The following is a 25832-nucleotide window of genomic DNA, read 5'->3' on the forward strand; positions in this document are numbered from 1 at the left end:
TAGACTCACACAGAGACTCATAGACTCACACAGAGACTCATAGACTCACGCAGAGACTCATAGACTCATCACTCAGACACTCATAGACTCACACAGAGACTCATAGACTCACACAGAGACTCATAGACTCACACAGAGACTCATAGACTGACACAGAGACCCATAGACTCACACAGAGACTCATAGACTCACGCAGAGACTCATAGACTCACGCAGAGACTCATAGACTCACGCAGAGACTCATAGACTCACACAGAGACTCATAGACTCATCACTCAGACACTCATAGACTCACACAGAGACTCATAGACTCATCACTCAGAGACTCATAGACTCACACAGAGACTCATAGACTCATCACTCAGAGACTCATAGACTCATCAGAGACTCACTCAGAGACTCACTCAGAGACTCACACAGAGACTCACTCAGAGACTCATAGACTCACTCAGAGACTCACGCAGAGACTCATTCATAGACTCACACAGAGACTCATAAACTCACACAGAGACTCGTAGACTCACACAGAGACTCATAGACTCACACAAAGACTCATACGCTCACACAGAGACTCACGCAGAGACTCATAGACTCACACAGAGACTCATAGACTCACACAAAGACTCATAGACTCACACAGAGACTCATAGACTCACGCAGAGACCCATAGACTCACACAGAGATTCATAGACTCACACAGAGACTCATAGACTCACACAGAGACCCATAGACTCACACAGAGACTCATAGACTCACACAGAGACTCATAGACTCACGCAGAGACTCATAGACTCACGCAGAGACTCATAGACTCACACAGAGCCTCATAGACTCACACAGAGACTCATAGACTCACACAGAGACTCATAGACTCACACAAAGACTCATAGACTCACACAGAGACTCATAGACTCACACAAAGACTCATAGACTCACACAAAGACCCATAGACTCACACAGAGACCCATAGACTCACACAGAGACTCATAGACTCACACAGAGACCCATAGACTCACACAGAGACTCATAGACTCACACAGAGACCCATAGACTCACACAGAGACTCATAGACTCACACTGAGACTCATAGACTCACACAAAGACCCATAGACTCACACAGAGACCCATAGACTCACACAGATACTCATAGACTCATCACTCAGAGACTCATAGACTCACACAGAGACTCATAGACTCATCACTCAGAGACTCATAGACTCACACAGAGACTCATAGACTCATCACTCAGAGACTCATAGACTCATCACTCAGAGACTCATAGACTCACACAGAGACTCATAGACTCACACAAAGACTCATAGACTCACACAGAGACTCATAGACTCACACAGAGACCCATAGACTCACACAGAGACTCATAGACTCACACAGAGACTCATAGACTCACGCAGAGACTCATAGACTCATCACTCAGACACTCATAGACTCACACAGAGACTCATAGACTCACACAGAGACTCATAGACTCACACAGAGACTCATAGACTGACACAGAGACCCATAGACTCACACAGAGACTCATAGACTCACGCAGAGACTCATAGACTCACGCAGAGACTCATAGACTCACGCAGAGACTCATAGACTCACACAGAGACTCATAGACTCATCACTCAGACACTCATAGACTCACACAGAGACTCATAGACTCATCACTCAGAGACTCATAGACTCACACAGAGACTCATAGACTCATCACTCAGAGACTCATAGACTCATCAGAGACTCACTCAGAGACTCACTCAGAGACTCACACAGAGACTCACTCAGAGACTCATAGACTCACTCAGAGACTCACGCAGAGACCCATAGACTCACACAGAGATTCATAGACTCACACAGAGACTCATAGACTCACACAGAGACCCATAGACTCACACAGTGACTCATAGACTCACACAGAGACTCATAGACTCACGCAGAGACTCATAGACTCACGCAGAGACTCATAGACTCACACAGAGCCTCATAGACTCACACAGAGACTCATAGACTCACACAGAGACTCATAGACTCACACAAAGACTCATAGACTCACACAGAGACTCATAGACTCACACAAAGACTCATAGACTCACACAAAGACCCATAGACTCACACAGAGACCCATAGACTCACACAGAGACTCATAGACTCACACAGAGACCCATAGACTCACACAGAGACTCATAGACTCACACAGAGACCCATAGACTCACACAGAGACTCATAGACTCACACTGAGACTCATAGACTCACACAAAGACCCATAGACTCACACAGAGACCCATAGACTCACACAGATACTCATAGACTCATCACTCAGAGACTCATAGACTCACACAGAGACTCATAGACTCATCACTCAGAGACTCATAGACTCACACAGAGACTCATAGACTCATCACTCAGAGACTCATAGACTCATCACTCAGAGACTCATAGACTCACACAGAGACTCATAGACTCACACAAAGACTCATAGACTCACACAGAGACTCATAGACTCACACAGAGACCCATAGACTCACACAGAGACTCATAGACTCACACAGAGACTCATAGACTCACGCAGAGACTCATAGACTCACACAGAGACTCATAGACTCACACAGAGACTCATAGACTCACGCAGAGACTCATAGACTCACGCAGAGACTCATAGACTCACACAGAGACTCATAGACTCACACAGAGACTCATAGACTCACACAGAGACTCATAGACTCACACAGAGACTCATAGACTCACACAAAGACTCATAGACTCACACAGAGACTCATAGACTCACACAAAGACTCATAGACTCACACAAAGACCCATAGACTCACAGAGACCCATAGACTCACACAGAGACTCATAGACTCACACAGAGACCCATAGACTCACACAGAGACTCATAGACTCACACAGAGACCCATAGACTCACACAGAGACTCATAGACTCACACAGAGACTCATAGACTCACACAAAGACCCATAGACTCACACAGAGACCCATAGACTCACACAGATACTCATAGACTCATCACTCAGAGACTCATAGACTCACACAGAGACTCATAGACTCATCACTCAGAGACTCATAGACTCATCACTCAGAGACTCATAGACTCACACAGAGACTCATAGACTCACACAAAGACTCATAGACTCACACAGAGACTCATAGACTCACACAGAGACCCATAGACTCACACAGAGACTCATAGACTCACACAGAGACTCATAGACTCACGCAGAGACTCATAGACTCATCACTCAGACACTCATAGACTCACACAGAGACTCATAGACTCACACAGAGGCTTATAGACTCACACAGAGACTCATAGACTCACACAGAGACCCATAGACTCACACAGAGACTCATAGACTCACGCAGAGACTCATAGACTCACGCAGAGACTCATAGACTCACGCAGAGACTCATAGACTCACACAGAGACCCATAGACTCACACAGATACTCATAGTCTCATCACTCAGAGACTCATAGACTCACGTAGAGACTCATAGACTCATCACTAAGAGACTCATAGACTCACTCAGAGACTCACTCAGAGACTCACTCAGAGACTCACACAGAGACTCACTCAGAGACTCATAGACTCACTCAGAGACTCACGCAGAGACTCATTCATAGACTCACACAGAGACTCATAAACTCACACAGAGACTCGTAGACTCACACAGAGACTCATAGACTCACGCAGAGACTCATAAACTCACACAGAGACTCGTAGACTCACACAGAGACTCATAGACTCACGCAGAGACTCATAGACTCACGCAGAGACTCATAGACTCACGCAGAGACTCATAGACTCACACAGAGACTCATAGACTCACACAGAGACCCATAGACTCACACAGATACTCATAGACTCATCACTCAGAGACTCATAGACTCACGCAGAGACTCATAGACTCACGCAGAGACTCATAGACTCATCACTCAGACACTCATAGACTCAAACAGAGACTCATAGACTCACACAGAGACTCATAGACTCACACAGAGACTCATAGACTCACACAGAGACCCATAGACTCACACAGAGACTCATAGACTCACGCAGAGACTCATAGACTCACGCAGAGACTCATAGACTCACGCAGAGACTCATAGACTCACGCAGAGACTCATAGACTCATCACTCAGACACTCATAGACTCACACAGAGACTCATAGACTCATCACTCAGAGACTCATAGACTCACACAGAGACTCATAGACTCATCACTCAGAGACTCATAGACTCATCAGAGACTCACTCAGAGACTCACTCAGAGACTCACACAGAGACTCACTCAGAGACTCATAGACTCACTCAGAGACTCACGCAGAGACTCATTCATAGACTCACACAGAGACTCATAAACTCACACAGAGACTCGTAGACTCACACAGAGACCCATAGACTCACACAGAGACTCATAGACTCACACAGAGACCCATAGACTCACACAGAGACTCATAGACTCACACTGAGACTCATAGACTCACACAAAGACCCATAGACTCACACAGAGACCCATAGACTCACACAGATACTCATAGACTCATCACTCAGAGACTCATAGACTCACACAGAGACTCATAGACTCATCACTCAGAGACTCATAGACTCACACAGAGACTCATAGACTCATCACTCAGAGACTCATAGACTCATCACTCAGAGACTCATAGACTCACACAGAGACTCATAGACTCACACAAAGACTCATAGACTCACACAGAGACTCATAGACTCACACAGAGACCCATAGACTCACACAGAGACTCATAGACTCACACAGAGACTCATAGACTCACGCAGAGACTCATAGACTCACACAGAGACTCATAGACTCACACAGAGACTCATAGACTCACGCAGAGACTCATAGACTCACGCAGAGACTCATAGACTCACACAGAGACTCATAGACTCACACAGAGACTCATAGACTCACACAGAGACTCATAGACTCACACAGAGACTCATAGACTCACACAAAGACTCATAGACTCACACAGAGACTCATAGACTCACACAAAGACTCATAGACTCACACAAAGACCCATAGACTCACAGAGACCCATAGACTCACACAGAGACTCATAGACTCACACAGAGACCCATAGACTCACACAGAGACTCATAGACTCACACAGAGACCCATAGACTCACACAGAGACTCATAGACTCACACAGAGACTCATAGACTCACACAAAGACCCATAGACTCACACAGAGACCCATAGACTCACACAGATACTCATAGACTCATCACTCAGAGACTCATAGACTCACACAGAGACTCATAGACTCATCACTCAGAGACTCATAGACTCATCACTCAGAGACTCATAGACTCACACAGAGACTCATAGACTCACACAAAGACTCATAGACTCACACAGAGACTCATAGACTCACACAGAGACCCATAGACTCACACAGAGACTCATAGACTCACACAGAGACTCATAGACTCACGCAGAGACTCATAGACTCATCACTCAGACACTCATAGACTCACACAGAGACTCATAGACTCACACAGAGGCTTATAGACTCACACAGAGACTCATAGACTCACACAGAGACCCATAGACTCACACAGAGACTCATAGACTCACGCAGAGACTCATAGACTCACGCAGAGACTCATAGACTCACGCAGAGACTCATAGACTCACACAGAGACCCATAGACTCACACAGATACTCATAGTCTCATCACTCAGAGACTCATAGACTCACGTAGAGACTCATAGACTCATCACTAAGAGACTCATAGACTCACTCAGAGACTCACTCAGAGACTCACTCAGAGACTCACACAGAGACTCACTCAGAGACTCATAGACTCACTCAGAGACTCACGCAGAGACTCATTCATAGACTCACACAGAGACTCATAAACTCACACAGAGACTCGTAGACTCACACAGAGACTCATAGACTCACGCAGAGACTCATAAACTCACACAGAGACTCGTAGACTCACACAGAGACTCATAGACTCACGCAGAGACTCATAGACTCACGCAGAGACTCATAGACTCACGCAGAGACTCATAGACTCACACAGAGACTCATAGACTCACACAGAGACCCATAGACTCACACAGATACTCATAGACTCATCACTCAGAGACTCATAGACTCACGCAGAGACTCATAGACTCACGCAGAGACTCATAGACTCATCACTCAGACACTCATAGACTCAAACAGAGACTCATAGACTCACACAGAGACTCATAGACTCACACAGAGACTCATAGACTCACACAGAGACCCATAGACTCACACAGAGACTCATAGACTCACGCAGAGACTCATAGACTCACGCAGAGACTCATAGACTCACGCAGAGACTCATAGACTCACGCAGAGACTCATAGACTCATCACTCAGACACTCATAGACTCACACAGAGACTCATAGACTCATCACTCAGAGACTCATAGACTCACACAGAGACTCATAGACTCATCACTCAGAGACTCATAGACTCATCAGAGACTCACTCAGAGACTCACTCAGAGACTCACACAGAGACTCACTCAGAGACTCATAGACTCACTCAGAGACTCACGCAGAGACTCATTCATAGACTCACACAGAGACTCATAAACTCACACAGAGACTCGTAGACTCACACAGAGACTCATAGACTCACGCAGAGACTCATAAACTCACACAGAGACTCGTAGACTCACACAGAGACTCATAGACTCACGCAGAGACTCATAGACTCATGCAGAGACTCATAGACTCACGCAGAGACTCATAGACTCACTCAGAGACTCATAGACTCACACAGAGACCCATAGACTCACACAGATACTCATAGACTCATCACTCAGAGACTCATAGACTCACGTAGAGACTCATAGACTCATCACTCAGAGACTCATAGACTCACTCAGAGACTCACTCAGAGACTCACTCAGAGACTCACACAGAGACTCACTCAGAGACTCATAGACTCACTCAGAGACTCACGCAGAGACTCACTCAGAGACTCACACAGAGACTCACTCAGAGACTCATAGACTCACGCAGAGACTCATAGACTCACACAGAGACTCATAGACTCACGCAGAGACTCATAGACTCACGCAGAGACTCATAGACTCATCACTCAGACACTCATAGACTCACACAGAGACTCATAGACTCATCACTTAGAGACTCATAGACTCACACAGAGACTCATAGACTCATCACTCAGAGACTCATAGACTCATCACTCCGAGACTCATAGACTCACTCAGAAACTCATAGACTCACGCAGAGACTCATAGACTCACACAGAGACTCATAGACTCACGCAGAGACTCATAGACTCATCACTCAGAGACTCATAGACTCACGCAGAGACTCATAGACTCACGCAGAGACTCATAGACTCACACAGAGACTCAGACTCACTCAGAGACTCATAGACTCACTCAGAGACTCATAGACTCACTCAGAGACTCATAGACTCACGCAGAGACCATACACTCACGCTGAGACTCATAGACTCACGCAGAGACTCATAGACTCATCACTCAGAGACTCATAGACTCACGCAGAGACTCATAGACTCATGCAGAGACTCATAGACTCACACAGAGACTCAGACTCACTCAGAGACTCATAGACTCACTCAGAGACCCATAGACTCACTCATAGACTCATAGACTCACACAGAGACCCATAGACTCACACAGAGACTCATAGACTCACGCAGAGACTCATAGACTCATCACTCAGAGACTTATAGACTCACGCAGAGACTCACTCAGAGACTCACTCAGAGACTCATAGACTCACGCAGAGACTCACTCAGAGACTCACGCAGAGACTCATAGACTCATGCAGAGACTCATAGACTCACGCAGAGACTCACTCACAGACTCACTCAGAGACTCATAGACTCACTCAGAGACTCATAGACTCATCACTCAGAGACTCACTCAGAGACTCACTCAGAGACTCATAGACTCATTCAGAGACTCACTCAGAGACTCATAGACTCATCACTCAGAGACTCATAGACTCACGCAGAGACTCACGCAGAGACTCACTCATGGACTCACTCAGAGACTCACTCAGAGACTCATAGACTCACCACACAGAGACTCATAGACTCACGCAGAGACTCATAGACTCACCACACAGAGACCCATAGACTCACTCAGAGACTCACTCAGAGACTCATAGACTCACCACACAGAGACTCATAGACTCACTCAAAGACTCATAGACTCACCCTGAGACTCATAGACTCACACAGAGACTCATAGACTCACACAGAGACTCATAGACTCACGCAGAGACTCATAGACTTACTCAGAGGCTCATAGACTCACACAGAGACTCATAGACTCACGCAGAGACCCATAGACTCACGCAGAGACTCATAGACTCACACAGAGACTCATAGACTCACGCAGAGACCCATAGACTCACGCAGAGACTCATAGACTCACTCAGAGACTCATAGACTCACACAACGACTCATAGACTCACACAGAGACTCATAGACTCACACAGAGACTCATAGACTCACGCAGACCCATAGACTCACGCAGAGACCCATAGACTCACGCAGAGACTCATAGACTCACGCAGAGACTCATAGACTCACTCAGAGACTCATAGACTCACGCAGAGACTCATAGACTCACACAGAGACTCATAGACTCACGCAGAGCCTCATAGACTCACGCAGAGACTCATAGACTCACGCAGAGACTCATAGACTCACGCAGAGACCCATAGACTCACGCAGAGACTCATAGACTCACGCAGAGACTCACTCAGAGACTCACGCAGAGACTCATAGGCTCACTCAGAGACTCATAGACTCACGCAGAGACTCACTCAGAGACTCACGCAGAGACTCATAGACTCATGCAGAGACTCATAGACTCACGCAGAGACTCACTCAGAGACTCACTCAGAGACTCATAGACTCACTCAGAGACTCATAGACTCATCACTCAGAGACTCACTCAGAGACTCACTCAGAGACTCATAGACTCACTCAGAGACTCACTCAGAGACTCATAGACTCATCACTCAGAGACTCATAGACTCACGCAGAGACTCACGCAGAGACTCACTCATGGACTCACTCAGAGACTCACTCAGAGACTCATAGACTCACCACACAGAGACTCATAGACTCACGCAGAGACTCATAGACTCACACAGAGCCTCATAGACTCACACAGAGACTCAAAGACTCACACAGAGACTCATAGACTCACACAAAGACTCATAGACTCACACAGAGACTCATAGACTCACACAAAGACTCATAGACTCACACAAAGACCCATAGACTCACACAGAGACCCATAGACTCACACAGAGACTCATAGACTCACACAGAGACCCATAGACTCACACAGAGACTCATAGACTCACACAGAGACCCATAGACTCACACAGAGACTCATAGACTCACACTGAGACTCATAGACTCACACAAAGACCCATAGACTCACACAGAGACCCATAGACTCACACAGATACTCATAGACTCATCACTCAGAGACTCATAGACTCACACAGAGACTCATAGACTCATCACTCAGAGACTCATAGACTCACACAGAGACTCATAGACTCATCACTCAGAGACTCATAGACTCATCACTCAGAGACTCATAGACTCACACAGAGACTCATAGACTCACACAAAGACTCATAGACTCACACAGAGACTCATAGACTCACACAGAGACCCATAGACTCACACAGAGACTCATAGACTCACACAGAGACTCATAGACTCACGCAGAGACTCATAGACTCATCACTCAGACACTCATAGACTCACACAGAGACTCATAGACTCACACAGAGACTCATAGACTCACACAGAGACTCATAGACTGACACAGAGACCCATAGACTCACACAGAGACTCATAGACTCACGCAGAGACTCATAGACTCACGCAGAGACTCATAGACTCACGCAGAGACTCATAGACTCATCACTCAGACACTCATAGACTCACACAGAGACTCATAGACTCATCACTCAGAGACTCATAGACTCACACAGAGACTCATAGACTCATCACTCAGAGACTCATAGACTCATCAGAGACTCACTCAGAGACTCACTCAGAGACTCACACAGAGACTCACTCAGAGACTCATAGACTCACTCAGAGACTCACGCAGAGACTCATTCATAGACTCACACAGAGACTCATAAACTCACACAGAGACTCGTAGACTCACACAGAGACTCATAGACTCACACAAAGACTCATACGCTCACACAGAGACTCACGCAGAGACTCATAGACTCACACAGAGACTCATAGACTCACACAAAGACTCATAGACTCACACAGAGACTCATAGACTCACACAGAGACCCATAGACTCACGCAGAGACTCATAGACTCACGCAGAGACTCATAGACTCACGCAGAGACTGATAGACTCACGCAGAGACTCATAGACTCACGCAGAGACCCATAGACTCACACAGAGACTCATAGACTCACACAGAGACTCATAGACTCACACAGAGACCCATAGACTCACACAGAGACTCATAGACTCACGCAGAGACTCATAGACTCACGCAGAGACTCATAGACTCACGCAGAGACTCATAGACTCACACAGAGACTCATAGACTCACACAGAGACTCATAGACTCACACAGAGACTCATAGACTCACACAGAGACTCATAGACTCACACAGAGACTCATAGACTCACACAAAGACTCATAGACTCACACAAAGACCCATAGACTCACACAGAGACCCATAGACTCACACAGAGACTCATAGACTCACACAGAGACCCATAGACTCACACAGAGACTCATAGACTCACACAGAGAACCATAGACTCACACAGAGACTCATAGACTCACACAGAGACTCATAGACTCACACAAAGACCCATAGACTCACACAGAGACCCATAGACTCACACAGATACTCATAGACTCATCACTCAGAGACTCATAGACTCACACAGAGACTCATAGACTCATCACTCAGAGACTCATAGACTCATCACTCAGAGACTCATAGACTCACACAGAGACTCATAGACTCACACAAAGACTCATAGACTCACACAGAGACTCATAGACTCACACAGAGACCCATAGACTCACACAGAGACTCATAGACTCACACAGAGACTCATAGACTCACGCAGAGACTCATAGACTCATCACTCAGACACTCATAGACTCACACAGAGACTCATAGACTCACACAGAGGCTTATAGACTCACACAGAGACTCATAGACTCACACAGAGACCCATAGACTCACACAGAGACTCATAGACTCACGCAGAGACTCATAGACTCACGCAGAGACTCATAGACTCACGCAGAGACTCATAGACTCACACAGAGACCCATAGACTCACACAGATACTCATAGTCTCATCACTCAGAGACTCATAGACTCACGTAGAGACTCATAGACTCATCACTAAGAGACTCATAGACTCACTCAGAGACTCACTCAGAGACTCACTCAGAGACTCACACAGAGACTCACTCAGAGACTCATAGACTCACTCAGAGACTCACGCAGAGACTCATTCATAGACTCACACAGAGACTCATAAACTCACACAGAGACTCGTAGACTCACACAGAGACTCATAGACTCACGCAGAGACTCATAAACTCACACAGAGACTCGTAGACTCACACAGAGACTCATAGACTCACGCAGAGACTCATAGACTCACGCAGAGACTCATAGACTCACGCAGAGACTCATAGACTCACACAGAGACTCATAGACTCACACAGAGACCCATAGACTCACACAGATACTCATAGACTCATCACTCAGAGACTCATAGACTCACGCAGAGACTCATAGACTCACGCAGAGACTCATAGACTCATCACTCAGACACTCATAGACTCAAACAGAGACTCATAGACTCACACAGAGACTCATAGACTCACACAGAGACTCATAGACTCACACAGAGACCCATAGACTCACACAGAGACTCATAGACTCACGCAGAGACTCATAGACTCACGCAGAGACTCATAGACTCACGCAGAGACTCATAGACTCACGCAGAGACTCATAGACTCATCACTCAGACACTCATAGACTCACACAGAGACTCATAGACTCATCACTCAGAGACTCATAGACTCACACAGAGACTCATAGACTCATCACTCAGAGACTCATAGACTCATCAGAGACTCACTCAGAGACTCACTCAGAGACTCACACAGAGACTCACTCAGAGACTCATAGACTCACTCAGAGACTCACGCAGAGACTCATTCATAGACTCACACAGAGACTCATAAACTCACACAGAGACTCGTAGACTCACACAGAGACTCATAGACTCACGCAGAGACTCATAAACTCACACAGAGACTCGTAGACTCACACAGAGACTCATAGACTCACGCAGAGACTCATAGACTCATGCAGAGACTCATAGACTCACGCAGAGACTCATAGACTCACTCAGAGACTCATAGACTCACACAGAGACCCATAGACTCACACAGATACTCATAGACTCATCACTCAGAGACTCATAGACTCACGTAGAGACTCATAGACTCATCACTCAGAGACTCATAGACTCACTCAGAGACTCACTCAGAGACTCACTCAGAGACTCACACAGAGACTCACTCAGAGACTCATAGACTCACTCAGAGACTCACGCAGAGACTCACTCAGAGACTCACACAGAGACTCACTCAGAGACTCATAGACTCACGCAGAGACTCATAGACTCACACAGAGACTCATAGACTCACGCAGAGACTCATAGACTCACGCAGAGACTCATAGACTCATCACTCAGACACTCATAGACTCACACAGAGACTCATAGACTCATCACTTAGAGACTCATAGACTCACACAGAGACTCATAGACTCATCACTCAGAGACTCATAGACTCATCACTCCGAGACTCATAGACTCACTCAGAAACTCATAGACTCACGCAGAGACTCATAGACTCACACAGAGACTCATAGACTCACGCAGAGACTCATAGACTCATCACTCAGAGACTCATAGACTCACGCAGAGACTCATAGACTCACGCAGAGACTCATAGACTCACACAGAGACTCAGACTCACTCAGAGACTCATAGACTCACTCAGAGACTCATAGACTCACTCAGAGACTCATAGACTCACGCAGAGACCATACACTCACGCTGAGACTCATAGACTCACGCAGAGCCTCATAGACTCATCACTCAGAGACTCATAGACTCACGCAGAGACTCATAGACTCATGCAGAGACTCATAGACTCACACAGAGACTCAGACTCACTCAGAGACTCATAGACTCACTCAGAGACCCATAGACTCACTCATAGACTCATAGACTCACACAGAGACCCATAGACTCACACAGAGACTCATAGACTCACGCAGAGACTCATAGACTCATCACTCAGAGACTTATAGACTCACGCAGAGACTCACTCAGAGACTCACTCAGAGACTCATAGACTCACGCAGAGACTCACTCAGAGACTCACGCAGAGACTCATAGACTCATGCAGAGACTCATAGACTCACGCAGAGACTCACTCACAGACTCACTCAGAGACTCATAGACTCACTCAGAGACTCATAGACTCATCACTCAGAGACTCACTCAGAGACTCACTCAGAGACTCATAGACTCATTCAGAGACTCACTCAGAGACTCATAGACTCATCACTCAGAGACTCATAGACTCACGCAGAGACTCACGCAGAGACTCACTCATGGACTCACTCAGAGACTCACTCAGAGACTCATAGACTCACCACACAGAGACTCATAGACTCACGCAGAGACTCATAGACTCACCACACAGAGACCCATAGACTCACTCAGAGACTCACTCAGAGACTCATAGACTCACCACACAGAGACTCATAGACTCACTCAAAGACTCATAGACTCACCCTGAGACTCATAGACTCACACAGAGGCTCATAGACTCACACAGAGACTCATAGACTCACGCAGAGACTCATAGACTTACTCAGAGGCTCATAGACTCACACAGAGACTCATAGACTCACGCAGAGACCCATAGACTCACGCAGAGACTCATAGACTCACACAGAGACTCATAGACTCACGCAGAGACCCATAGACTCACGCAGAGACTCATAGACTCACTCAGAGACTCATAGACTCACACAACGACTCATAGACTCACACAGAGACTCATAGACTCACACAGAGACTCATAGACTCACGCAGACCCATAGACTCACGCAGAGACCCATAGACTCACGCAGAGACTCATAGACTCACGCAGAGACTCATAGACTCACTCAGAGACTCATAGACTCACGCAGAGACTCATAGACTCACACAGAGACTCATAGACTCACGCAGAGCCTCATAGACTCACGCAGAGACTCATAGACTCACGCAGAGACTCATAGACTCACGCAGAGACCCATAGACTCACGCAGAGACTCATAGACTCACGCAGAGACTCACTCAGAGACTCACGCAGAGACTCATAGACTCACTCAGAGACTCATAGACTCACGCAGAGACTCACTCAGAGACTCACGCAGAGACTCATAGACTCATGCAGAGACTCATAGACTCACGCAGAGACTCACTCAGAGACTCACTCAGAGACTCATAGACTCACTCAGAGACTCATAGACTCATCACTCAGAGACTCACTCAGAGACTCACTCAGAGACTCATAGACTCACTCAGAGACTCACTCAGAGACTCATAGACTCATCATTCAGAGACTCATAGACTCACGCAGAGACTCACGCAGAGACTCACTCATGGACTCACTCAGAGACTCACTCAGAGACTCATAGACTCACCACACAGAGACTCATAGACTCACGCAGAGACTCATAGACTCACCACACAGAGACCCATAGACTCACTCAGAGACTCACTCAGAGACTCATAGACTCACCACACAGAGACTCATAGACTCACTCAAAGACTCATAGACTCACCCTGAGACTCATAGACTCACACAGAGACTCATAGACTCACACAGAGACTCATAGACTCACGCAGAGACTCATAGACTTACTCAGAGACTCATAGACTCACACAGAGACCCATAGACTCACGCAGAGACTCATAGACTCACACAGAGACTCATAGACTCACGCAGAGACCCATAGACTCACGCAGAGACTCATAGACTCACTCAGAGACTCATAGACTCACACAACGACTCATAGACTCACACAGAGACTCATAGACTCACACAGAGACTCATAGACTCACGCAGACCCATAGACTCACGCAGAGACCCATAGACTCACGCAGAGACTCATAGACTCACGCAGAGACTCATAGACTCACTCAGAGACTCATAGACTCACGCAGAGACTCATAGACTCACACAGAGACTCATAGACTCACGCAGAGCCTCATAGACTCACGCAGAGACTCATAGACTCACGCAGAGACTCATAGACTCACGCAGAGACCCATAGACTCACGCAGAGACTCATAGACTCACTCAGAGACTCATAGACTCACACAGAGACTCATAGACTCACGCAGAGACTCATAGACTCACGCAGAGACTCATAGACTCACGCAGAGACCCATAGACTCACGCAGAGACTCATAGACTCACGCAGAGACTCATAGACTCACGACACAGAGACCCATAGACTCACGCTGACACTCACGCAGAAACTCATAGACTCAAACAGAGACTCATAGACTCACGCAGAGACTCATAGACTCACGACACAGAGACCCATAGACTCACGCTGACACTCACGCAGAGACTCATAGACTCATCACTCAGAGACTCATAGACTCACGCAGAGACTCATAGACTCACCACACAGAGACTCATAGGCTCACACAGAGACTCATACACTCACCACACAGAGACTCATAGACTCACTCAGAGACCCATCGACTCACCACACAGAGACTCATAGACTCACACAGAGACCCATAGACTCACGCAGAGACTCATACACTCACCACACAGAGACCCATAGACTCATTACACAGAAACCCATAGACTCACCACAGAGAGACCCATAGACTCATTACACAGAGACCCATAGACTCACTACACAGAGACCCATAGACTCACCACAGAGAGACCCATAGACTCATTACACAGAGACCCATAGACTCACCACACAGACCCATAGACTCACCACACAGAGACCCATAGACTCACCACACAGATACCCATAGACTCACCACAAAGAGACCCATAGACTCACCACAGACAGACCCATAGACTCACCACACAGATACCCATAGACTCACCACACAGAGACTCATAGATTCACCACACGGAGACCAATAGACTCATTACACAGAGACCCATAGACTCACCACACAGATACCCATAGACTCATTACACAGAGACCCATAAACTCACGCAGAGACTCATAGACTCACCACACAGAGACCCATAGACTCACTCAGAGACTCACTCAGAGACTCATAGACTCACCACACAGAGACTCATAGACTCACTCAAAGACTCATAGACTCACCCTGAGACTCATAGACTCACACAGAGACTCATAGACTCACACAGAGACTCATAGACTCACGCAGAGACTCATAGACTTACTCAGAGACTCATAGACTCACACAGAGACCCATAGACTCACGCAGAGACTCATAGACTCACACAGAGACTCATAGACTCACGCAGAGACCCATAGACTCACGCAGAGACTCATAGACTCACTCAGAGACTCATAGACTCACACAACGACTCATAGACTCACACAGAGACTCATAGACTCACACAGAGACTCATAGACTCACCCAGACCCATAGACTCACGCAGAGACCCATAGACTCACGCAGAGACTCATAGACTCACGCAGAGACTCATAGACTCACTCAGAGACTCATAGACTCACGCAGAGACTCATAGACTCACACAGAGACTCATAGACTCACGCAGAGCCTCATAGACTCACGCAGAGACTCATAGACTCACGCAGAGACTCATAGACTCACGCAGAGACCCATAGACTCACGCAGAGACTCATAGACTCACTCAGTGACTCATAGACTCACACAGAGACTCATAGACTCACGCAGAGACTCATAGACTCACGCAGAGACTCATAGACTCACGCAGAGACCCATAGACTCACGCAGAGACTCATAGACTCACGCAGAGACTCATAGACTCACGACACAGAGACCCATAGACTCACGCTGACACTCACGCAGAAACTCATAGACTCAAACAGAGACTCATAGACTCACGCAGAGACTCATAGACTCACGACACAGAGACCCATAGACTCACGCTGACACTCACGCAGAGACTCATAGACTCATCACTCAGAGACTCATAGACTCACACAGAGACTCATACACTCACCACACAGAGACTCATAGACTCACTCAGAGACCCATCGACTCACCACACAGAGACTCATAGACTCACACAGAGACCCATAGACTCACGCAGAGACTCATACACTCACCACACAGAGACCCATAGACTCATTACACAGAAACCCATAGACTCACCACAGAGAGACCCATAGACTCATTACACAGAGACCCATAGACTCACTACACAGAGACCCATAGACTCACCACAGAGAGACCCATAGACTCATTACACAGAGACCCATAGACTCACCACACAGACCCATAGACTCACCACACAGAGACCCATAGACTCACCACACAGATACCCATAGACTCACCACAAAGAGACCCATAGACTCACCACAGACAGACCCATAGACTCACCACACAGATACCCATAGACTCACCACACAGAGACTCATAGATTCACCACACGGAGACCAATAGACTCATTACACAGAGACCCATAGACTCACCACACAGATACCCATAGACTCATTACACAGAGACCCATAAACTCACTACACAGAGACCCATAGACTCACCACAGAGAGACCCATAGACTCACCACACAGATACCCATAGACTCATTACACAGAGACCCATAGACTCACTACACAGAGACCCATAGACTCACCACAGAGAGTCCCATAGACTCATTACATAGAGACCCATAGACTCACTACACAGAGACCCATAGACTCACCACAGAGAGACCCATAGACTCACCACACAGAGACCCATAGACTCACCACACAGACCCATAGACTCACCACAAAGATACCCATAGACTCACCACAGACAGACCCAAAGACTCACCACACAGAGACCCATAGACTCACCACACAGAAACCCATAGACTCACCACAGAGAGACCCATAGACTCACCACACAGATACCCATAGACTCACCACACAGAGACCCATAGACTCACCACACAGAGACCCATAGACTCACCACACAGACCCATAGACTCACCACAAAGATACCCATAGACTCACCACAGACAGACCCAAAGACTCACCACACAGAGACCCATAGACTCACTACACAGAGACCCATAGACTCACCACAGAGATACCTATAGACTCATTACACAGAGACCCATAGACTCACCACACAGAGACCCATAGACTCACCACAGAGAGGCCCATAGACTCACCACACAGATACCCATAGACTCACCACACAGAGACCCATAGACTCATTACACAGAGACCTATAGACTCACCACACAGAGACCCATAGACTCACCACACAGAGACCCATAGACTCACCACACAGAGACCCATAGACTCACCACACTGCTACCCATAGACTCATTACACAGAGACCCACAGACTCACCACACAGATACCCATAGATTCACCACAAAGAGACCCATAGACTCACCACACAGAGACCCATAGACTCACCACACAGAAACCCACAGACTCACCACACAGAGACCCATAGACTCACCACACAGAGACCCACAGACTCATCACACAGAGACCCACAGACTCACCACACAGAGACCCACAGACTCACCACACATAGACCCACAGACTCACCACACAGAGACCCACAGACTCTCCACACAGAGACCCATAGACTCACCACACAGAGACCCATAGACTCACCACACTGCTACCCATAGACTCATTACACAGACCCATAGACTCATTACACAGAGACCCATAGACTCACCACACAGATACCCATAGACTCACCACAAAGAGACCCATAGACTCACCACAAAGAGACCCATAGACTCTCCACACAGAGACCCACAGACTCACCACACAGAGACCCACAGACTCACCACACAGAGACCCACAGACTCACCACACAGAGACCCGTAGACTCACAACACAAAGTTTCATCGACTCACTCGGAGGCTAACGGACTCACACAGACCCACAGACTCACACAATGAGCAAGCGAAGACCCTGGTCTCCATTAGGAAGAGGGCCCCACAGAACTACTCCCGAGGCGGCGGGTGTGGTCTCCTAGCGACGGGCGGGGCGACCAATCAGCACTCGTTTTCCTTCTCCCAGGGGGAGGAGCCAGACAACGGGGGCGGAGCCGTGACCTCCTCCTGGAGCCGCGCGTGGGAGTGCGCGTACGTGACCTCACTTCCTGTCCCGCGGCGAGGTCACTTCCTGTTCGCTCTCCCATTGAGACGCCCTGCCTCCCCCCCCCACCCACCCCCGATGCCGTTCCAACTTCCTGTCCTCACGATGTCACTTCCTGTCCTCGTGATGTCACGCCCCGGTTTCTCGTGATGTCACTTCCTGTCATTGTGATGTCACGCCACGGTCCTCGTGATGTCACGTCACGGTCCTTCTGATGTCACGCCACGGTCCTCACGATGTCACGCCCCTGTCCTCGTGATGTCACTTCCTGTCCTTGTGATGTCACTTCCTGTCCTCGTGATGTCACACCACGGTCATCGTGACGTCACGCCACGGTCCTCGTGATGTCATGCCACGGTCCTCACGATGTCACTTCCTGTCCTTGTGATGTCACGCCCCTGTCCTCGTGATGTCACTTCCTGTCCTCGTGATGTCACGCCACGGTCCTCGTGACGTCACTTCCTGTCCTCGTGATGTCACGCCCCGTTCCTCGCATCACTTCCTGTCGTTGTGACATCACTTCCTGCCGTGCCCCCCCCCCCCCCCCCCCGCCTCAATCTCCCCTTGATCCAAACGCATCACTTCCTTTCCTCGTGACATCACTTCCTGTTTTCGCCGCGTCCCCTCACAGCTTGGCCCGCCCCTAGGTCTGCTCCGTGTGAATTGTCTCGCCGTCCGCTCCGCCTCACCGCCGATTTCCCCCACCCCCAGGACGTCCGCTCCCACCCACCTGATGCAGGTCTCTCTGGACGGCCGCTTCGTCGCCACCGCAGGAAAGGTCAGAGGCTCACCGTGTGGGTGGGTGGGTGGGGTTCACGGTGGCCGTGTGGGTGGGTGGGTGGGGTTCACGGTGACCGTGTGGGTGGGTGGGTGTGGTTCACGTTGACCGTGTGGGTGGGTGGGTGGGGTTCACTGTGACCGTGTGGGTGGGTGGGGTTCACTGTGGCCGTGTGGGTGAGTGAGTGGGGTTCACGGTGGCCGTGTGGGTGGGTGGGTGGGGTTCACTGTGGCCGTGTGGGTGGGTGGGTGTGGTTCACGGTGACCGTGTGGGTGGGTGGGGTTCACGACAGCCGTGTGTGTGGGTGGGGTTCACGATGGCTGTGTGGGTGGGTGGGTGGGGTTCACGGTGGCCGTGTGGGTGGGTGGGTGGGGTTCACGGTGGCCGTGTGGGTGGGTGGGTGGGGTTCACGGTGGCCGTGTGTGTGGGTGGGTGGGGTTCACGGTGACTGTGTGTGTGTGTGGGTGGGGTTCACGATGACCGTGTGGGTGAGTGAGTGGGGTTCACGGTGGCCGTGTGGGTGGGTGAGTGGGGTTCACGGTGACCGTGTGGGTGGGTGAGTGGGGTTCACGATGACCGTGTGGGTGAGTGAGTGGGGTTCACGATGACCTTGTGGGTGGGTGGGTGGGTGTGGTTCACGGTGGCCGTGTGGGTGGGTGAGTGGGGTTCACGATGACCTTGTGGGTGGGTGGGTGGGTGTGGTTCACGGTGGCCGTGTTTTTGCGTCGCAGAATGACTGCCTCGTCAAAGTGTGGTACCGCGTGGGCGAGTGGACGAGTGGCGGGATGGGTGACGTGGGAGGCGGAGGAGGAGGAGGCGGTGGAGGAGGCGGAGGAGGAGGAGGCGGTGGAGGAGGCGGAGGAGGTGGAGGAGGCGGAGGAGGAGGAGGAGGAGGCGGAGGAGGAGGCGGAGGAGGCGGAGGAGGTGGAGGAGGCGGAGGTGGAGGAGGAGGCGGTGGAGGCGGAGGCGGAGGAGGTGGAGGACCGGTCCGCTACTCCTTCTCCTACCTGCCTCACCCGCGCAGCGTCACCAGCCTCTCCTGGCGAAGCTCCAGCCCATTCCTGCCCCGGTGAGTGGCGGAGGGGCGTCTCCGTGTCTCACCCCACGTGTCTCCGTGTCTCACCCCACGTGTCTCCGTGTCTCACCCCACGTGTCTCCGTGTGTCACCCCACGTGTCTCCGTGTGTCACCCCACGTGTCTCACCCCACGTGTCTCCGTGTCTCACCCCACGTGTGTCTCCGTGTCTCACCCCACGTGTCTCCGTGTCTCACCCCACGTGTCTCACCCCACGTGTCTCTGTGTCTCACCCCACGTGTCTCCGTGTCTCACCCCACGTGTCTCCGTGTCTCACCCCACGCGTGTCTCCGTGTCTCACCCCACGTGTCTCCGTGTCTCACCCCACGTGTCTCCGTGTCTCACCCCACGTGTCTCCGTGTCTCACCCCACGTGTCTCCGTGTCTCACCCCACGTGTCTCCGTGTCTCACCCCACGCGTGTCTCCGTGTCTCCGTGTCTCACCCCACGTGTCTCCGTGTCTCACCCCACGTGTCTCCGTGTCTCACCCCACGTGTCTCCGTGTCTCACCCCACGTGTCTCCGTGTCTCACCCCACGTGTCTCCGTGTCTCACCCCACGCGTGTCTCCGTGTCTCCGTGTCTCACCCCACGTGTCTCCGTGTCTCACCCCACGTGTCTCCGTGTCTCACCCCACGTGTCTCCGTGTCTCACCCCACGTGTCTCCGTGTCTCACCCCACGTGTCTCCGTGTCTCACCCCACGTGTCTCCGTGTGTCTCCGTGTGTCTCCGTGTCTCTCCGTGTCTCACCCCACGTGTCTCCGTGTCTCACCCCACGTGTCTCCGTGTCTCACCCCGCGTGTCTCCGTGTCTCACCCCACGCGTGTCTCCGTGTGTCTCCGTGTCTCTCCGTGTCTCACCCCACGTGTCTCCGTGTCTCACCCCACACGTGTCTCCGTGTCTCACCCCACATGTCTCCGTGTCTCACCCCACGCGTGTCTCCGTGTCTCACCCCACGCGTGTCTCCGTGTCTCACCCCACGTGTCTCCGTGTCTCACCCCACGTGTCTCCGTGTCTCACCCCACGCGTGTCTCCGTGTCTCACCCCACGTGTCTCCGTGTCTCACCCCACGTGTCTCCGTGTGTCTCCGTGTCTCCGTGTCTCACCCCGCGTGTCTCCGTGTCTCACCCCACGTGTCTCCGTGTCTCACCCCACGTGTCTCCGTGTCTCACCCCACGTGTCTCCGTGTCTCACCCCACGTGTCTCCGTGTCTCACCCCGCGTGTCTCCGTGTCTCACCCCGCGTGTCTCCGTGTCTCACCCCACGTGTCTCCGTGTCTCACCCCACGTGTCTCCGTGTGTCTCCGTGTCTCTGTGTCTCACCCCACGTGTCTCCGTGTCTCACTCCACGTGTCTCCGTGTCTCACCCCACGTGTCTCCGTGTCTCACCCCACGTGTCTCCGTGTCTCACCCCATGTGTCTCCGTGTCTCACCCCGTGTCTCTCCGTGTCTCACCCCACGTGTCTCCGTGTCTCTCCGTGTCTCCGTGTCTCACCCCACGTGCCTCCATGTCTCACCCCATGTGTCTCCGTGTCTCACCCCACGTGTCTCCGTGTCTCACCCCGCGTGTCGCTGTGTGTCCCCGTGTCTCACCCCACGTGTCTCCGTGTCTCACCCCGCGTGTCTCCGTGTCTCACCCCACGTGTCTCCGTGTGTCTCCGTGTCTCTGTGTCTCACCCCACGTGTCTCCGTGTCTCACCCCATGTGTCTCCGTGTCTCACCCCGTGTCTCTCCGTGTCTCACCCCACGTGTCTCCGTGTCTCTCCGTGTCTCCGTGTCTCACCCCACGTGCCTCCATGTCTCACCCCATGTGTCTCCGTGTCTCACCCCACGTGTCTCCGTGTCTCACCCCGCGTGTCGCTGTGTGTCCCCGTGTCTCACCCCACGTGTCTCCGTGTCTCACCCCACGTGTCTCCGTGTGTCTCCGTGTCTCCGTGTCTCACCCCATGTGTCTCTGTGTCTCACCCCACGTGTCTCCGCGTGTCTCCGTGTCTCACCCCACGTGTCTCCGTGTCTCACCGCATGTGTCTCTGTGTCTCACCCCACGTGTCTCCGCGTGTCTCCGCGTGTCTCCGTGTCTCACCCCACGTGTCTCCGTGTCTCACCCCGCGTGTCTCACCCCGCGTGTCTCCGTGTCTCACCCCACGTGTCTTTCGTGTGTCTCCGTGTCTCACCCCGCGTGTATCCGCGTGTCTCTGTGTGTCTCTGTGTGTCTCTGTGTGTGTCTCTGTGTGTCTCTGTGTGTCTCCGTGTCTCACCCCACTTGTCTCCGTGTGTCTCTGTGTGTCTCAGCGTGTCTCTCTGTGTGTCTCTGTGTGTCTCTGTGTCTCACTGTGTGTCTCTGTGTGTCTCACTGTGTCTCTGTGTGTGTCTCACTGTGTCTCTGTGTGTCTCTGTGTGTCTCTGTGTGTCTCTGTGTGTCTCTCTGTGTGTCTCTGTGTGTCTCTGTGTGTCTCTGTGTGTCTCACTATGTGTCTCTGTGTGTCTCTGTGTGTCTCTGTGTGTCTCACTGTGTGTCTCTGTGTGTCTCTGTGTGTGTCTCTGTGTGTGTCTCTTTGTGTCTCTGTGTGTGTCTCTGTGTGTCTCTGTGTGTCTCTGTGTGTCTCACTGTGTCTCACTGTGTGTCTCTGTGTGTCTCTGTGTGTGTCTCTGTGTGTCTCTGTGTGTGTCTCTGTGTGTGTCTCTGTGTGTCTCTGTGTGTCTCACTGTGTCTCACTGTGTCTCACTGTGTGTCTCTGTGTGTGTCTCTGTGTGTCTCTGTGTGTCTCTGTGTCTGTGTCTCACTGTGTGTCTCTGTGTGTCTCTGTGTCTCTCTGTGTGTGTCTCAGGGGCTGTATACCCAACGTGCTCCTCACCTGCTGTGTGGATTCGCTGTCTCTGTGTGTCTCTGTGTGTGTCTCTGTGTGTCTCTGTGTGTGTGTCTGTGTGTCTCTGTGTGTCACTGTGTCTCTGTGTCTCTGTGTGTCTCTGTGTGTCTGTGTGTCTCTGTGTGTGTCTCTGTGTGTCTCTGTGTGTCACTGTGTCTCTGTGTCTCTGTGTGTCTCTGTGTCTCTGTGTGTGTCTCAGGGGCTGTGTACCCAACGTGCTCCTCACCTGCTGTGTTGATTCGCTGTCTCTGTGTGTCTCTGTGTGTGTCTCTGTGTGTCTGTGTGTCTCTGTGTCTCTGTGTGTCTCTGTGTGTGTCTCTGTGTGTGTCTCTGTGTGTGTCTCTGTGTCTCTGTGTGTCTCTCTGTGTGTCTCTGTGTGTCTCTGTGTGTGTCTGTGTGTCTCTGTGTGTCTCTGTGTCTCACTGTGTCTCTATGTGTCTCACTGTGTCTCTCTCTGTGTGTCTCACTGTGTATCTGTGTGTCTGTGTCTCTGTGTGTCTCAGGGGCTGTGTACCCAACGTACTGCTCACCTGCTGTGTTGATTCGCTGTCTCTGTGTGTCTCACTGTGTCTCTGTGTGTCTCTGTGTCTCTGTGTGTCTCTGTGTGTCTCTGTGTCTGTGTGTGTCTCTGTGTGTCTCTGTGTGTGTCTCTGTGTGTCTCACTGTGTGTCTCACTGTGTCTCTGTGTGTCTCTGTGTCTGTGTGTGTCTCTGTGTGTCTCTGTGTGTGTCTGTGTCTCTGTGTGTCTCACTGTGTGTCTCTGTGTGTCTCTGTGTGTCTCTGTGTGTCTCTGTGTGTCTGTGTGTCTCACTGTGTGTCTCTGTGTCTCACTGTGTCTCACTGTGTCTCTGTGTGTCTCACTGTGTCTCTGTGTGTCTCACTGTGTCTCTGTGTGTCACTGTGTGTCTCTGTGTGTCTCTGTGTGTCTCACTGTGTCTCTGTGTGTCACTGTGTGTGTCTCTGTGTGTCACTGTGTGTGTCTCTGTGTGTCTCTATGTGTCTCTGTGTGTCTCTGTGTGTGTCTGTGTGTCTCTGTGTGTGTCTGTCTGTGTCTGTGTCTCTGTGTGTGTCTGTGTGTGTCTCTGTGTGTCTCTGTGTGTGTCTGTGTCTCTGTGTGTGTCTCTGTGTGTCTCTGTGTGTGTCTGTGTCTCTGTGTGTGTCTCAGGGGCTGTGTACCCAACGTGCTCCTCACCTGCTGTGTTGATTCGCTGTCTCTGTGTGTGTCTGTGTGTCTCACTGTGTGTCTCTGTGTGTCTCTGTGTCTCTGTGTCTCTGTGTGTCACTGTGTGTCTCTGTGTGTCTCACTGTGTCTCTCTCTGTGTGTCTCTGTGTGTCTCTGTGTGTCTCTGTGTGTCTCTGTGTGTGTCTCACTGTGTCTCTGTGTGTGTCTCTCACTGTGTCTCTGTGTGTCTCTGTGTCTCTGTGTGTGTCTCAGGGGCTGTGTACCCAACGTGCTCCTCACCTGCTGTGTGGATTCGCTGTCTCTGTGTGTCTCTGTGTCTCTGTGTGTGTCTCACTGTGTGTGTCTGTGTGTCTCTGTGTGTTTGTGTGTGTCTCTGTGTGTCTCTCTGTGTGTTTCTGTGTGTGTCTCTGTGTGTGTCTCTGTGTGTCTCTGTGTG

At 50.3% G+C, this 25832-nt stretch overlaps 1 protein-coding gene across 1 annotated transcript in view; it reads left to right on the forward strand.

The window, feature by feature from the left end:
• Positions 1-24770, forward strand: part of LOC142922656 (dmX-like protein 1) — a 78453-nt gene extending 53683 nt beyond the window's left edge. Inside the window, exons 6-9 of the mRNA XM_076063493.1 lie at positions 19421-19485; positions 20210-20276; positions 21008-21345; positions 24413-24770. Coding sequence (XP_075919608.1) covers positions 19421-19485; positions 20210-20276; positions 21008-21345; positions 24413-24755 — 813 coding nt within the window. The 3' untranslated portion in view covers positions 24756-24770. The remainder of the gene's footprint in view (positions 1-19420; positions 19486-20209; positions 20277-21007; positions 21346-24412) is intronic.
• Positions 24771-25832: the final 1062 nt, after the last annotated feature.

This window comes from Petromyzon marinus, unplaced genomic scaffold (genome assembly GCF_048934315.1).
Source record: "Petromyzon marinus isolate PM22_M1 ecotype Great Lakes invasive population unplaced genomic scaffold, UKy_Petmar_22M1.pri1.0 PM_Scaffold_135, whole genome shotgun sequence".
In the NCBI taxonomy this organism is placed as follows: Eukaryota; Metazoa; Chordata; class Hyperoartia; order Petromyzontiformes; family Petromyzontidae; genus Petromyzon; species Petromyzon marinus.